The sequence below is a fragment of the Chanodichthys erythropterus genome, chromosome 22 (assembly GCF_024489055.1).
Source record: "Chanodichthys erythropterus isolate Z2021 chromosome 22, ASM2448905v1, whole genome shotgun sequence".
Classification (NCBI taxonomy): Eukaryota; Metazoa; Chordata; class Actinopteri; order Cypriniformes; family Xenocyprididae; genus Chanodichthys; species Chanodichthys erythropterus.
In genome coordinates, this window is record NC_090242.1 from 34187046 (window position 1) to 34202914 (window position 15869).

The 15869-nt window shown below is 34.0% G+C and overlaps 2 protein-coding genes across 2 annotated transcripts; both read left to right on the forward strand.

Moving 5' to 3' along the window:
• The first annotated feature begins 3317 nt into the window (after positions 1-3317).
• On the forward strand, positions 3318-6008 carry LOC137013154 (gastrula zinc finger protein XlCGF57.1-like). The gene has a single exon (XM_067376784.1). The coding sequence runs from the start codon at positions 3359-3361 to the stop codon at positions 4358-4360; it is 1002 nt and encodes a 333-aa protein (XP_067232885.1). The 5' UTR covers positions 3318-3358; the 3' UTR covers positions 4361-6008.
• A 2720-nt stretch (positions 6009-8728) lies between these two features.
• Positions 8729-13168, forward strand: LOC137013127 (gastrula zinc finger protein XlCGF57.1-like). Its single transcript, XM_067376752.1, has 3 exons — positions 8729-8784; positions 10916-11032; positions 11290-13168. The coding sequence occupies exons 2-3, from the start codon at positions 10975-10977 to the stop codon at positions 12129-12131; spliced, it is 900 nt and encodes a 299-aa protein (XP_067232853.1). The 5' UTR covers positions 8729-8784; positions 10916-10974; the 3' UTR covers positions 12132-13168.
• The last annotated feature ends 2701 nt before the right edge of the window (positions 13169-15869 follow it).

The window sequence follows — 15869 nt, forward strand, 5'->3', positions numbered from 1 at the left end:
CACAATAAGATGTTATTCTGCTCGGTTTAGTTATTAATGGAAAATAACTCATACTGAACATTACCTCAATAAATTCATCAGTAAGTTTATGCTTGTTGGGATTTAAAAGATCTAAATTAAAATCACCACAAATGAACACAACTTTATGATCTTTCTTAGCAAACAATCTTTCCATACTGTTCTTGAATGTTTCAACATTAGACCCAGGTGCTCTATATACACAACTAACGATTACATTTATCTTTTTTTCCAAATTAATTTCCACCGTTATGATCTCCATTACATCATCGATATTAGTTGTCATATTTGTCACAATTTTATAATTCAATCTTTTATCTACATACAGAGACCCTCCTCCTCCTTTTTTGTTCACTCTATTAACATAATTCAGTTCATATCCATTCAACTCACAATCTACACTCTTTTCATTAGTAAGCCAAGTCTCAGATATGGCTACCACCTGAAAAGATTTGTTTAGCTGACTTAAATATTCTTTGATGTTTTGAAAATTTGCATATAAGCTTCTGCTATTAAAATGAATAATTGACATTCCCTGTTCAGCTTTTATATTCATGTTAAATTGATCTTCAGAGTAACAACAGTTGTTGTTTATATTGTTAAAGAAATTATTCTCAGGGTCAATATCTTGTTCAAAGTCCATTTAGTCCATAGACACATCAATCAACGTCCGTCACACACACCGATACACTGCATATTCTTTTCTTATGGGTGTTGTTTCACAGTCAGATATTTGTCCAGCTCCTCGATGCATCTTACAATCAACACTCTAGCCTCCTCTGGTGCCCCTTTAAGTTTTATATACACCTTGCAGTTTTATGTCCAAGTTGACTGGATTTTTTTTCTGCTTCCTTAGAAAGCGTGCCCTTTTGGCTATATCTGCATTCTTTTTTGTTAGGTGATAGAGTTAATAAGCTTTTCTTTCTGGATTTATACGTTAAAAGCAACTACCTTTCCAGGCTTAAATGGGGAATTAGACTTTGTACCTTTTTTGTAATATGTTTGAATGATCTTTGTAAAAATTGTGTTGATTTGTGAGCATTGTGATACTTTTTTTTTTTTCTTTATTTCAATTATGGTGTACAGTGTTTGGTTAAAAAAAAAAAAAAAAAAAAAAAAAAAAATGTAATTAAAATTCCTTCACTCTTGTCTACCTGAAGCAGCATAACCATGTGTTTGTTATTGGACTAATTAACTGCTGCTCAAGATGAACTCTCAATGTGTTTGTTGTTCACACCCTGACGAAGGCAATAGCCGCAACGCGTAGGTGTGCTACTTGTGTGTCTCACCTGTTTTTAAGTAATAGCCAAGATGAAATAAAGGCTTTTTAACAATATTTTTCGCTTGATCCGAGTGCCTTGGATTACCTATGATTACAAGTATACAGCTTTCCCTCGTATCCAAAGAGCACCGAGATTGAATTTACACCCCGTGCAGCACATCTCTTGCATTATCTTTTTGTACATTTAAGTATTATTCAAATAAATTACACAAATATAATGTATTTAATTTCACTTTATTAACCAATGTCTTTGCTGCAGCTGACCTTCAATGATCTAGTTCAAACATATAGTAATAAGCAAAAATGACTTAAGAGTGTTGAATTTCCTTCTCCTTTATGCTAATCTTTAATAAAGAGTGGCAGCACAGCTGAAAGGTTTGCCCTCTATTGTACAGGTGAGAATATGCAATCCCTTCACTTTTGGTGAGAAATGTCCTTAACATTTGCCCAAAAATATAACTTTTTTTGCTGTTATTAAAATACAAACAAGCAAGCCCAGCCCAGGTGAGGAAAAAGTAATACAAAGGTAGAGGTAGAGAACACATTAATTTTCATAAAACATAACACTTGTAAAATGTAAGCTTGTTACGGACTCGTTTTTCACATTTCTATATTAAGATTGAGGTTTTTTTTCTTCGTTTTTTTTTCATTTTATGGAATGAAACCTGGTAAACAGTTTTAATGCATGCAACTCATTATCTAATGTAAGAGCATCATAAAAATCAGCTGAATGAGTTAAATTGTTTCTAAACGACTATTTGAGCAAACATTTGCACCTGAATATTCCAGAGTGATTGTACTTAAACCTGAATAATTGAGAGTGATTGTAAGTGTGATAATCATCTGCTAAACGAGTAACAGTGACCATAATTCACACATTCAGTCAGTGAAGCCGCTCCCACAGCCGTTCATCAGAGTTCAAATGCTGGGGAATATTCCTATCTTCCCACAGGAGAAGAAGCAACAATCAGGAGGAATTACTCCAGGAGAAACTGCTGACATACAATTGTAAAGATGGAGTTTGATGAAGAACCCTGCAGAATACAAGATGAAGATACAGAGGAACAAACAGGTTGGTGTTTTATTTCCTTTTCTTTAAACCCTGAAGTGACATACATATTTTCTGAGTGACATACACATTGGTAAAGACTCATAACAATAGATTAAAATCTATTAAATATGGACATTATCATGCTGAGAAACTTAAAAATAATATTTTGTTTATAATTTTACATATTTCTTATTTTACATGCAATAACACAGAAAGGAATAAGGTAGGTGGATAATTCTTTGTTGGTGAAGTTGTGTTCCCCTACATGCGCGCTGCATCTGGATCAAATTTTGTGGTGTTAGCATAAAGTAATCAAAAGTTGTAGGGTGTGTTATTTGTCATAACTGTGAGGAATATCTTATGATCGACGCATTTAATTACATTCATTATCTTTAGAAATAAAGTGGTTTATGCAAGGCATCAGGTGTTTCGATTACGCGAAAAGACACATGACACTCGTTTAGGTGTCTCACAATACGTCCTTCTATGTTGTTTTGCACTGAATAAAATGATTTAAAGTACAGTAATGATTTTATAGATAAACGTCCACTACTGTGGAGATGAGTCAGCATTCACTGCAGCCGAAAACTTTTTTTTGTTGTTTATCAATGAATTATTAAAATATTAAAGCAATCTCCTTGGCATTTTTCCTCGACGCATTCATAATCATTACTTCTGCTGGTGCGCTGTGGCATTAGAGATAGGCATATGTGTATGTTGTGTGTGTGTGTGTGTGTGTGTGTGTGTGTGTATAATATAATATATATAATAAATAAATAAATAAATAAAGTGTGTGTGTATGTACTCATTTGGCTTTCTTTAATTTTGTGAATTTTATCATGTTGATTTTAGACTCAATGGAAGTGAATGGAGATGGAAATGCTGCCATTTTACAGACTGAAGAGAATTGCACACAAAAAAAACATCAGAAAACTGGACTCAGAGTACCTCTTGCCTGCTCTTGGTGTGGAAAACTTTTCTTTTATGAAACAAACTTAAATGTGCACATGAGAATTCACACTGGAAAAAATCTGCTCTCGTGCACTAAGTGTGACAAGATTTTCACTCTGAAAGGACACTTAAATGTGCACATCAGCAGATCTCACCCTAACGAAGGACCTTTTACCTGCTCTCATTGTGGAAAGAGTTACAAGCGTAAAAAAAACTTTAATTTGCACATGGAATCTCACGCTGAAGATAATCCGTTCTCATGCACCAAGTGTGAAAAGAGTTTCACTCTGGAAGGAGATTTAAATGTGCACATGAAATCTCACACTGAAAAAGGACCTTTTACCTGCTCTGAGTGTGGAAAGAGTTTCATGTGGAAAACAAACTTAAATGTGCACATGAAAATTCACACTGGAGAAAATCTGTTTTCCTGCACTAAGTGTGAAAAGAGTTTCACTCTGGAAGGACACTTAAATGTGCACATGAGATCTCATACTGAAGAAGAACCTTTCTCCTGCTCTGAGTGTGGAAAGGGTTTCATCAATGAAGAAAACTTAAAAAAGCACATGGAATCTCACACTGGAGAATATAAGTTCGCATGCACTCAGTGTAGTAAGACTTATAAATACAAAGGCGGTCTCAGAGTTCATTTGCTCACTCACTCACAGGTGAAACGGTTTCGCTGTGATCAGTGTGATAAAACATTCTTAACGTCATCAAACTTAAGATCACACCTTACTGTTCATTCTGCTGAGAAGCCCCACATATGTTCATGTGGAAAGAGATTTTCACTTCGGGGAGCTTTAAAACAGCATGAGCGTATTCATACCGGTGAGAGACCTTATTTGTGCTCTGACTGTGGGAAGACATTTACTTTGTCCAGCGACTTGACAAAACACCAGAGAATTCATACTGGAGAGAAACCGTACAAGTGTTCACACTGTGAAAAGTGTTTCGCTCAGATAGGTGCCTTGAAATCTCATGAGAGAGTTCATACTGGAGGGAAATCTAAACAAAATATTAGAAAAAGAAAAGGAAAAAAGAAAAAGCATTGCCGGTAGTTGTCTAGTGAACAGAATTCATAATCCGATTAATCGCCTTCAAGCGATTAGTTTGATATTCTTCCAAAGCTAAAGATAGTTTTCTTGCAGAACTTCAACACCATCTGAGAAAGATTTTATTATTATTATTATTATTATTTATTTATTTATTTATTTGAATAACACTTATGAGGATTAGTTAAGATTTTTTGTTCAACATTGGAAATTGTGGGGAGGTCAAAATGCCACAAAATTTAGTGGGAATGCTTTTGTTTATGTTGGGGAGTAAGTATAGTTAAACTAATTGAATGATATCAGTCTATTATCTAACAAATTCAGGGCTGGGTTTCCCGAAACCTTCTTAACTCTACGTCGTTCTTAAATTATACCTTAAGCTGTACCTTAACGTTAATACGTGTTTCCCGAAACGTTCTTAGTTAAGTATACCTTCTGTAAGTCATACTTTCGTAAGGTTGGTCTGGACCACTCTTAGCTATACCTTATCACTGTTTATAGTCAATACGAATATAATTCTGAAGCTGTAATACACCCAGTGTTCGATTAGGATTATGGCAAAGAATAAAATGCAAAAAAATTTAATGCTAAATTCAAATGTGCTTAAGCGCTGATCCAGAGACAGACGCGCGCTCTGCGCTTGTCATGTAACTTTATCACAACTATTCGGTGTTTTTAACCTCATCGCGCTTTATTTTAGGTTTCAGACATTTAAATACACATTTGAATTAAGTAGGCTACTGCATAAAAAAGATTTAACTGTCTACGGAAGCTGCAACAGTAACCCTTTTTTCATATTTGATGTTTTATTCATATCAGATACACATTGTTTATGAAACAATAAAAGTTTACTCCATTCTTCTCCCAGTTCACCGGCCACATACTTTTATGTATTTCGGGGAAGATTTCGTATTCTAACTGCCGTGCAAACTCATCGCGTGACAAAACACATTCACTTCCACTTATTTTACAATCGTAAATTCATCATATAGTTAACAAGTTTGTGAATATTAAAAAAAAAAAACCGATATAAACGAGATACCTACATGTCTGTCAGCTGCATGACGCGTCTCCAAGGAATTAAAACTTTATTCTAAATAAAGGTCGCCTTAAACTCACGCTGATGGGAGCTCCGCGCCCCCAGAATATAGATAAATTACAATATAGATTTAGTTTGCAATTTAGATTACTTTTATAACATATCATGAGTCCTGATAAATGCAATTTCTACTTCTGAAGTGCTTATTTTTATAAAGAACACTGATTTCTCACATAACGCACTGAAGCAGCGACTGTATAGAGTGAATTATCGATTCTCGAGCCATCGATATCAACCAATTCAGCACCGCCACCATGGACAGCACCTGGTAACGTGGCACTTAAGAAGATATACCTTAAGCAACCTCCTAAGGAATAGTTCGGGGAACACGCCTAGAAACGGTACATCTTCAGTTAAGGTCTACCTTTTAGAGTCTTCGTAGCGCGCTAAGAGACAACGTTATCGGGAAACCCAGCCCAGGTTATTTGCTTAAAGTTAGTATGGCTTTCAAGAGGTTATGCGTTAATAATAATAATAAATAATGTTATTATTATTTATTATTATATAATGTCATTATCTATATCCACTCATGTCTTTTGTAATTAAAAAAAAAAATGGAACAAAACATGCTTTTTCAATTGTCTATGCATTGTGATGTATCAACTCTGCATTAATAAATCACTGTTTTAAACTGAAACGTTTTATTTTCCAGTTTCTTCTTAAAATATGGACTTTCACAAATATACAAAATTGGAAATTAACCTTATTTAAACTGTACTGTCTATGGATGTGTAATTTCAAAACATTATTTCATGAAGCTTCAAAGATTTACGAAACTTTTGTTTCGAATCAGTGGTTCAGAGCAAACTACCAAAGACACGTAATTTCATTAAACAAGGCTTTGTTTCGTCATGATTTTTTTTTATTATTTTTTTTTCAGGATTTCAATGGTTCACGTGACTTTGGGAGTTTGATACATGCTCTAAAACACTGATTCGAAACGAAAGATTCATAGACCTTCAGGAAGCGGCATTTGAAATCATCACTAGATATTGTTAAATAACGTTATTTTATTTTATTTATTTTATTTTTTGCCACACAAAAAGTATTCTTGTCGTTTCATAACATTAATGTTGACCCATGTAATCACGTGAACTGTTTTAAATATGTCTTCAGTACCTTTCTGGACATTGAAAGCGTTAATTATTTTGCTTTGTGCTTTCGTATCTTGCTTTGGAATTTTTGTTCCGGATATGAATGAAGGCCTTACGGGTGTGGAATGACACGAGGGTGAGTAATAAATTACAGAATTTTCAAAGTTGGGTGAACTAACCCTTTTAAACTAAAAGTGGTCTGAGTGATCTGATACAGAAGAGTTCCAAAATTTTGGGTCAGTGACTGGAAAAGCATGATCCCCCTGACTTTTGATCTATGAACCACTAAAAGAAGCTGATCAGAGGAACTCAGGCCTAACAGAGTGCCGGTTCAGTAATGTCTCCAGGTGGGTTGCGCCAACCCATTTAGAGATTTAAAAACAAACAATAAAATTTTATATTCAATCTGGAAACGGACCAGCAGCCAATATTTATTTTATCACTAAATTAATTATCATCTTTATACTTTAAAAATTATTAAAGAGCAACAAAAACACTCCAGTGTTTCATCTAAGAGAACTTGCTACTGGTCAGCATGTCTAGTATTGAAAAGACGTCCACTGAGGGGCCAGAATGAAAGTTATGACGTCTTTTCTTGACGTCTTCTGGACATCCGATATAGATGAACAAGCAGAATCACCAAAGGAGAAAAATCATCGTGGAGATGAGTGTTTGCTTTAGTTGGGCTCTTGTCCCTTGACTTAGTTAAAACAGCCCAAACTAATTTTAATGAGTCATAACAGCCAGATAAGCAAAGAGAAATGATCAGGTTTTGGTTATGTTTTCACATAATCATTATTTGATCTGAATCACTGAACTCAATTGGAGTCCAATCTCTGAGTTAGATTTGCATTATAGATTACAGCAGCACTGTGATTCTACAGCAGAAGATCAGCTTTTACAATACGATTCAGATGATTTCAGAAAAGGTGTGCTGAACAAAAAAAAATAAAAAATATTTCTCTTAGGCACACACAGACATCAAAAATCAGCCTGTGAATCTCAACAGTGGTGGCCATCAAAAAGCATGTTGCAGTGCATTCTGGGAGCCACCAATGAAAATTCACCCATGCCTCCCATCATGCATTGCTGCATGAATAAATTATGAGCTGAATTGTCTTAGTAATTTTCTTTATTCTCACTATTTAAATTTTTCTGTTTTTATGTGACTTTTTAGTAGCTTGTTTTCTAATGTTCAGAGTTGATCTGTTGATCAGAATATGTTGCTTGTCACCGTCATTGAGATTCACAGGTTGATTCTTGATGTCTGTGTGCACCTTTTATAGAAAGATTTTGTCTTTTTTTTTATCATGTGAAATCTTTCAGATTATATTGATAAAGCTGATCTGCTGTAGAATCACAGTTCTGCTGTAATCAATAATGTAAATCTAACTCGGAGATTGGGCTCTAAATGAGTTCAGTGATTCAGATCAAATAATGATTATGTTGAAACATAACCAACACCTGATCATTTCTCTTTGCAAGTCAAGTCTTTGCAAGTGTGAGTCAAAACAGCCAAACAAAAACTATTATTAAGAAGTTAAGGGTCAAGAGCCCAACTAAAGCAAACACTCATCTCCACGATAGTGGCTTAAAAATTGTGATTTTTCTCCTTTGGTGATTCTGCTTGTTCGTCTATATCGGATGTCCGGAAGACGTCAAAAAAGACGTCATAACTTTCATTCTGGCCCCTCAGTGGACGTCTTTTCAACCTGAGACAAGACCTCAAAAAGACGTCTTCTGGACGTAATTTGCTCAGTGGGATATGTGCAGTATTAAACACGTATTTATACAGATTTAATCTGGCTCCAAAAACTCTTCAAAAAGAACACAAAGAACGGCCTTCTCAGCTGTCATAGTTGCAACTCTTCAGAACAGGGTGTTCAATGCACCGCCGTTTCCTTATAAAAAACGGTTCAACGTTTTGTCGTGGCTAAATGCAGGTATCGCAAATTGATTTCAATATCCCATTTCCTCTGAATCTCTTCTAACAACTTTTCTCTATCATCTGTATACCTTTCAATATGATAACATGTTCTACCGTTTCATTTTCTCCATCGCGCCAAGATTCGAACCTCATCCATCCACTAAGGCGGAATCGAGGCTTCGAACGTCATCGATAACGTCATTGGTAGAAAGCGAAACAAGCCTCGATTCGCGCTTCGCTGAAACCTTCCGGGATTTCTCGACACACGCTCCGAAGCCTCGGCACAGAACTTAACATCCTCACCACTTTAGTAAGTGACGTTTTGAGTTTATATTAATTATAAAACCGAAACCAGATGTTTCTATGGCATGTAGATGTATATGCGTTTACTACAGCCAATATAAAACAATATTTATATATATTTTATATTATTTTATAAACTCGCGCCAAAAAAAGCAGCGCGTGGTTTTCTGTTATGCTTTCGGGTTTTTTTTTTTTTTTTTTTTTTTTTTGTCAGAATGTATGTTTATAGCCATATCTGTGACCTGTGTGTTAGATGAATTGCAGGACTATATTTAACGTGTCTTTTCCCATGCATCCTTCAGCTGAAAGGCTGAATCTGAAGGTGTGTTGATTGTCCTCTGGGATGTTTAACACATGCACAAACACTAGACGGGTTTCCTGTATACAAACAATAGTGGATGCGCGCTCATTCAGGGGACAAAACCGCCAATAGACCAAAATATTATTTTTCAAAACCATTTATTGCAATATTTTTTTAAAAGTTGTTTACAACCAAGTCACCAAAATACAGTGAATCCCAACACAACCCAACACACAACAGTAAACCTATTAGCCTAATTACAGTTCACACATATGCTTCCCTAGTGAAAAAAGTATACTTTATTGTATTTTAAATATATTCCCTTTTTCTATAGTACAATGCAAATATACTAACAAAAATGTACTATCTTTAAATATGTAAAAACTATATTAGCATCATATTTTCACAATAAAACTTTTAACACACTTTAAAATAAATATACTTTAGTATATTTTCTAAATACATTTTTTGAAAAATATACTTGAAGTGAAAGTTCAGTTTATTTTTTAAAAGTGTATTTATTTGCACTTTAAAAAAATATATATTTGCGGTATATTTTAACTGTGTGTTGAAAATTATCATTGTAACAATGCACTGAAAGTGTATTTTAAAAAATACATTATTTAATATCCTGAAGTTATTTAGAGTTAAATTATATATTTAGTTAGTTTAGTTAGTATATTTAAGTTTACTTATTCATCCTTGGAATTCATTTTATTACTTGTGCTTATTTATTTCAGTATGACTAATGCATTAAAAGCATATATAATATATATATTCACAGCTATGGAAAAAATTAAGAGACCACTTAACATTGATTTCTGAACTTGGAGTGGTCTATTATATATATATATATATATATATATATATATATATATATATATATATATATATATATATATATATATATATATATATATATATATATACACTAAGATTTTTAATGTTTTTAAAAGAAGTTTTGTCTGCTCACCAAGGCTACATTTATTTAATTAAAAATACAGTAAAAACAGTAATTTTGTGAAATATTATTACAATTTAAAATAACTGTGTACTATTTAAATATATTTGACAAAGTAATTTATTCCTGTGATCAAAGCTGAATTTTCAGCATCATTACTCCAGTCTTCAGTGCCACATGATCCTTCAGAAATCATTCTAATATGCTGATCTGCTGCTCAAGAAACATTTAATTATTTTCAATGTTGAAAACAGTTTTTTTTTTTTTTTTTTTTTTTTTTTTTTTTTGTACTTTTTTTTTCAGGATTCCTTGATGAATAGAAAGTTCAAAAGAACAGCATTTATCTGAAATACAAAGCTTCTGTAGCATTATACACTACCGCTCAAAATTTTGGGGTCAGTAATAATTTTTTTTTTTTTTAAAGAAATTAAAGAAATGAATACTTTTATTCAGCAAGGATGCATTAAATCAATCAAAAGTGGCAGTAAAGAAATTTATAATGTTACAAAAGATTAGATTTCAGATAAACACTTTTCTTTTGAACTTTCTGTTCATAAAATAATCCTGAAAAAAATATTGTACACACATATTTTGTACAATTGTACAGCAAATTGACATATAAAAAAATATATATAATATAATATTCCCTTATTCCTCATCTGGGATCATTTAAAACCCTTTGAAGCTACACTGAAACTGTAATTTTGACCTTCAACTGTTTGGGCTCCATTGAAGTCCACTATAAGGAACCCTTACCCAAAAGGGTGATAACACTGGACCCACAAATGGCCCCTCTATGGGGTTTTTGAGTAACAGTGACCACAATTCACACCTTCCAGAGTTTAAATGCTGGGGAATATTCCGATTTTCCCACAGGAGAAGCAGCAAGCAGGTGGAATTACTCCAGGAGAAACTACTGCCATACTATTTTAAAGATGGAGTTTGAGGAAGAAACCTGCAGAATGAGAGATGAAGATACAGAGAAAGAAATAGGTTGGTGTTTTCCTTCATTCTCTTTAATGACTGATGAGGAACATTATGATGAAAACTGACATATAACGGTAAATCTAAAACTAGATACTATTAGATTCAGTATTAAATTAAATTTTTGTTAAATTAAGAATTAACTTTATTTTTAGATTCTCATTTGTTCTTCATTAATTGAATTTTGGGAATTTAATATTGATTTTATACCCAATGAAAGTAAATGAAAGACAAGCACCATAAATTTCAAAAACCTCATTTTACAGATGATGATGGAAATGAAGTTGTTTCACAGACTGAAAAGAATTTCACACATAAACGAGCTGGAATATCTGGAGTCAAAGGATCTTTAACCTGTTCTGAGTGTGGAAGGAGTTTCAGACAGAAAAGACAGTTAAATGAGCACAGGAAATCTCACACTGGAGAAAAACAGTTCACATGCACTCAGTGTGGAAAGAATCTTGCAAATAAAACAGTGCTCAAAACACACCTAAAAATTCACACTGGAGAAAGGCCTTATACATGCACTCAGTGTGGAAACGGTTTCATTAGCAAAGGACAACTAAACGATCACATGAGAATTCACACGGGAGAAAAACCGTTTACATGCACTCAGTGTGGAAAGAGTTTCAGGTTAAAGATGTTTCTCAAAAATCATCTGCGGTATCACTCTGGAGTGAGATCATTCAGCTGTGATCAGTGTGATAAAACATTTATTGTGTCATCACACTTAAGTAGACACCTTAAAATTCATGCTGCTGTGAAGCCTCACTTTTGTTCTTTTTGTGGAAAGTGTTTTTCACAACTGCAACATTTAAAAAACCATGAGCGTATTCATACAGGTGTGACACCTTATATGTGCTTTGACTGTGGGAAGACCTTCACTACATCCAGCATATTAAAAACACATGAGAGAATTCATACTGGAGAGAAACCGTACAAGTGCTCACACTGTGGAAAGGGATTCACTCAGGCAGGAGACCTGAAAACACATGAGCGTATTCATACTGGAGAGAAACCGTACAAGTGCTCTTCATGTGGGAAGAGTTTCATCCAATTAAGTAAATTACAGGTCCATATGAAAAAGCATTGCCCAAAGGTGTCTTAAGTGATCAAAGTTCATGTCCAGATCTGATGCAATTAGGAGATCCAATGTCAGATGACTAAATTGATTTTATCGGTTAATAAAATATAATCAGAAAGTAAATCTTAGACATATTAATTTTAAATGATAAAAATGTAAATTTAATAAATGAAAATTATCATGCCAGAATAATACAGTTATCAATCTTCCAATATCTGAAATATTGAAGTCCAAAATACAAGTATTATCAAAGTAAAATATTAGAAAAAAATATGAATCATACTTTAGTAAAATCTTAATAAAATTTTAGTAAACTCTTAGCCCAATCCAAATATAATGTTAGTCAAAAATCTAAGTATTTATAATAGATAGGCTATACGTATGAGTGAAATGATCTTACCTATGGGGAATAAGTTTGATGAAATCGTGTTGATATAAAAATGCAAAGAGCAGAAACTGAGTCACATCTGAGAAGACGCCAGAAGAGACTGATCATAGGAGAAAATGGGTCCTTCTTATACCCCAAAACTAGACATCAGCTGTTTCCTCTTTTGGATATAACACAAGTGGAAGATTTTATGTTGGTCTCAGCATTGAAAGGTGCCCTAGAATGCTTTTTCAAAGATGTAATATAAGTCTAAGGTGTCCCCTGAATGTGGCTGTGAAGTTTCAGCTCAAAATACCCCATCAATTTTTTTTTCTAATTCATTTTTTAACTGCCTATTTTGGGACATCATTATAAATGCGCTGATTCAGTGCGCATCCCTTTTAAATCCTTGCACTCCCCGCCCCCGAGCTCGCAACTCTGATACATTCCATGAACAAAGTTCAAACAGCTAATATAACCCTCAAAATGGATCTTTACAAAGTGTTCTTCATCAGATCATGTAAGTATAGTATTTATTTGGATGTTTACATTTGATTCTGAATGAGTTTGATAGTGCTCCGTGGCTAAAGCTAACATTACACTGTTGGAGAGATTTATAAAGAATGAAGTTGTTTATGAATTATACAGACTGCAAGTGTTTAAAGGTGCCCTAGAATAAAAAAATTGAATTTACCTTGGCATAGTTGAATAACAAGAGTTCAGTACATGGAAAAGACATACACTGATTTTAAACTCCATTGCTTCCTCCTCCTTATGTAAATCTCATTTTAAAAGACCTCCGAAGAACAGGCGAATCTCAACATAACACTGACTGTTACGTAGCAGTCGGGATCATCAATATGTACGCCCCCAATATCATCCTTGCTTGCTACCTAGTCTGATCATTCAGCTCTGTGCAGCTCCAGACGTTAATACTGGCTTGTCTAATGCTTTGAACATGAGCTGAATATGCAAAATTTGGGGGTGTACATATTAATGATCCTGACTGTTGCGTAACAGTCGGTGATATGTTTTGCCTGTTCTTCAGAGGTCTAAACAAATGAGATTTACAGAAGGAGGAGGAAACCATGGTGTTTGAGACTCACTGTATGTCATTTCCATGTACTGAACTCTTGTTATTCAGCTATGCCAAGGTAAATTCAATTTTCAATTCTATGGCACTTTGAAAGAAAGTAAACAGAGGGTCTTTTGTCCTCTGTTAAAGCTGTATTCTATACTATAACATCTGTTTTTCTTTATTTACTGGAACCATTTCCATAAAAGGAACAAGGCTCTGCTAGATTTGAATGTGAGACAGGGAATGGTCGCTGCTTTTGTATTGCAAGTATAGGAGAGGGTCAATGGGATCCCTAGGAAAGCCTGGGTAACTGACCGGGAGATAACCATATTTAGACTTGTTTTTCTATATGTATCACATTTCTATACCGTGAGCTATATGATGTATTCTCTCTCTCTCATTGGTTAAATCTATACTACACCCCTTGTACTCTTTCTATATAATCTCTGACCCTGCTAAATAAAAATGAGACTTTATACTCTCCCTCAGCACTGAGATTGTTCATTCAGTTGCCAATTAAGAGGACTGGGATGAGGCACGCCTTAGGAGCTATAATCTAACAACTGAAACCACAAAAGCTTTTAAAGCCAATCAAAAATAATACAATTGTCTCAGCATTTTGCAGGTCCAAAGTACAGTCTGAGATGGACAAATAAGTTATTGGTTCCTCTTTTCATGTAAATCAGATACATCTGTGAAGACAAAGACCTGTTATGGTATACTTTGGCCTTTTTTTCAGAGTATGCATAGGTCTACTTTTGCAGACACTGCCTTTTAAAAATATATGTACTTTAACACCCATATGCCAATGGAAACTTTCAGACAGTGTGTGCGTTTACAGCAGACTTAGAAAAAACACACTGGTCAAGCAAAGTGACCCTTAAAAGGCTTTTTCATTAGAAACAGTGTATGTTTGCCATAAAATGATAAAACAATAAATGATTACAATATTAATGATTAAATGATTGACTATAATAAAAAAAATAAAAAAAACATTTATCCATGACTTAAAAATAACTTATTTGATATTCAGATTAAGCAAAATGTGGAATTTGTGAGTCAATGGCAACAATAGTCTATTTAAGCTATTATTCATACACAAATAACTTGGTTTTTTTTATTCTCACTCTTAAGAGGAGATGCACTGAGTTCATACTTAGTGATTTCAATGGGAAAAAAAGTATGATCTCAGAGACTCTGCTACTCTACAAGATATAAGTGTCTGAAATCCCCAAATATCCTTTTCTAACTGATATAGGCTTGTTATAATGCAAATTATGATATGCCAATACCTGTACAAGACAAGCTAAGACAAGCCCAGACTTACAGCAGGTGGACTGTGTTTATAGTTTGGAGAGTCTTGTCATTATGATGTTCATCAACATTATCATTCACTGTTCCTTGTTGTGGATTGATCTCTCCGCCTTCATCCAGAATGCAGAATCCCTGGTAATATTCAAAAAACTGCTGAAAACTCATCTCTTTTGTAAGCACTTCAGCTCATCTTAAAAGAATAATCTTTCACTTCCTCTATTCCCTCCCTATAAGCAATGTCTAAAACTTGAATTGTGAGCACTTCTTGTGTCTATTAACCTCTTCACAATGATTCACTTATTGTATGCCTCGCTTGTAAGTTGCTTTGGATAAAAGCGACTGCAAAATGAACAAATGTAAATATAATGTTCTGAAGTTTGCATGTTTGTTCCTTTGAACGATTCTTTACAGTCATTTAATTTATATTGTATCTTTGCAGGGAAACGGCTCATATACTAAATTTGTTTATGCTATTCAATTTTTTTGCTGTTTATAAAATATTCAACCAGTTTTTCAACTTATAGGCCCCACAAATGTCAAATGTAAGTCCACTTTTTACTGTTTAAAACACTGTTTATGAACCTACTTGTTCATTATTTGTGTTTAATTTAGACCTCAAATATCAACATACATACAGAAGAACCTCAATAAATGTTTGAACTGGGATATCAATCTCTCTCGTTTCTCTAACCGGAAACACCCATCCATTTCTACTTTTACTCAACCTGAACCCTTTGAGCGCCTCATAGCCCTCATACAATAATACGAAAAAGAGCAAAAATGTTTATTATTTAGGCCTAATGAAAACATTTATTTTACATTAAGGTACCAATTGTATGGGGTACCCCCAATGTCCTTAAAAAAATGTTTTAACTAAAAATGGCTCATATGGATCCTGAGACACACACAGAAGATAAAATTGCTTGGAAAAGGGAATGTGTTCTGTTGCAATTCAGCACTTAAAACTTAAATTGATTTAGTGTAGGCCTACTGTCTCAAGCCT

Coding starts and splice junctions, on each gene's coding strand:
- LOC137013127 (XM_067376752.1), top strand. CDS start 10,975: ATGGAGTTTGAGGAAGAAACCTGCAGAATGAGAGATGAAGATACAGAG. Junction 11,033..11,289: donor AGATACAGAGAAAGAAATAG/GTTGGTGTTTTC, acceptor CTCATTTTACAG/ATGATGATGGAAATGAAGTT.
- LOC137013154 (XM_067376784.1), top strand. CDS start 3,359: ATGAGAATTCACACTGGAAAAAATCTGCTCTCGTGCACTAAGTGTGAC.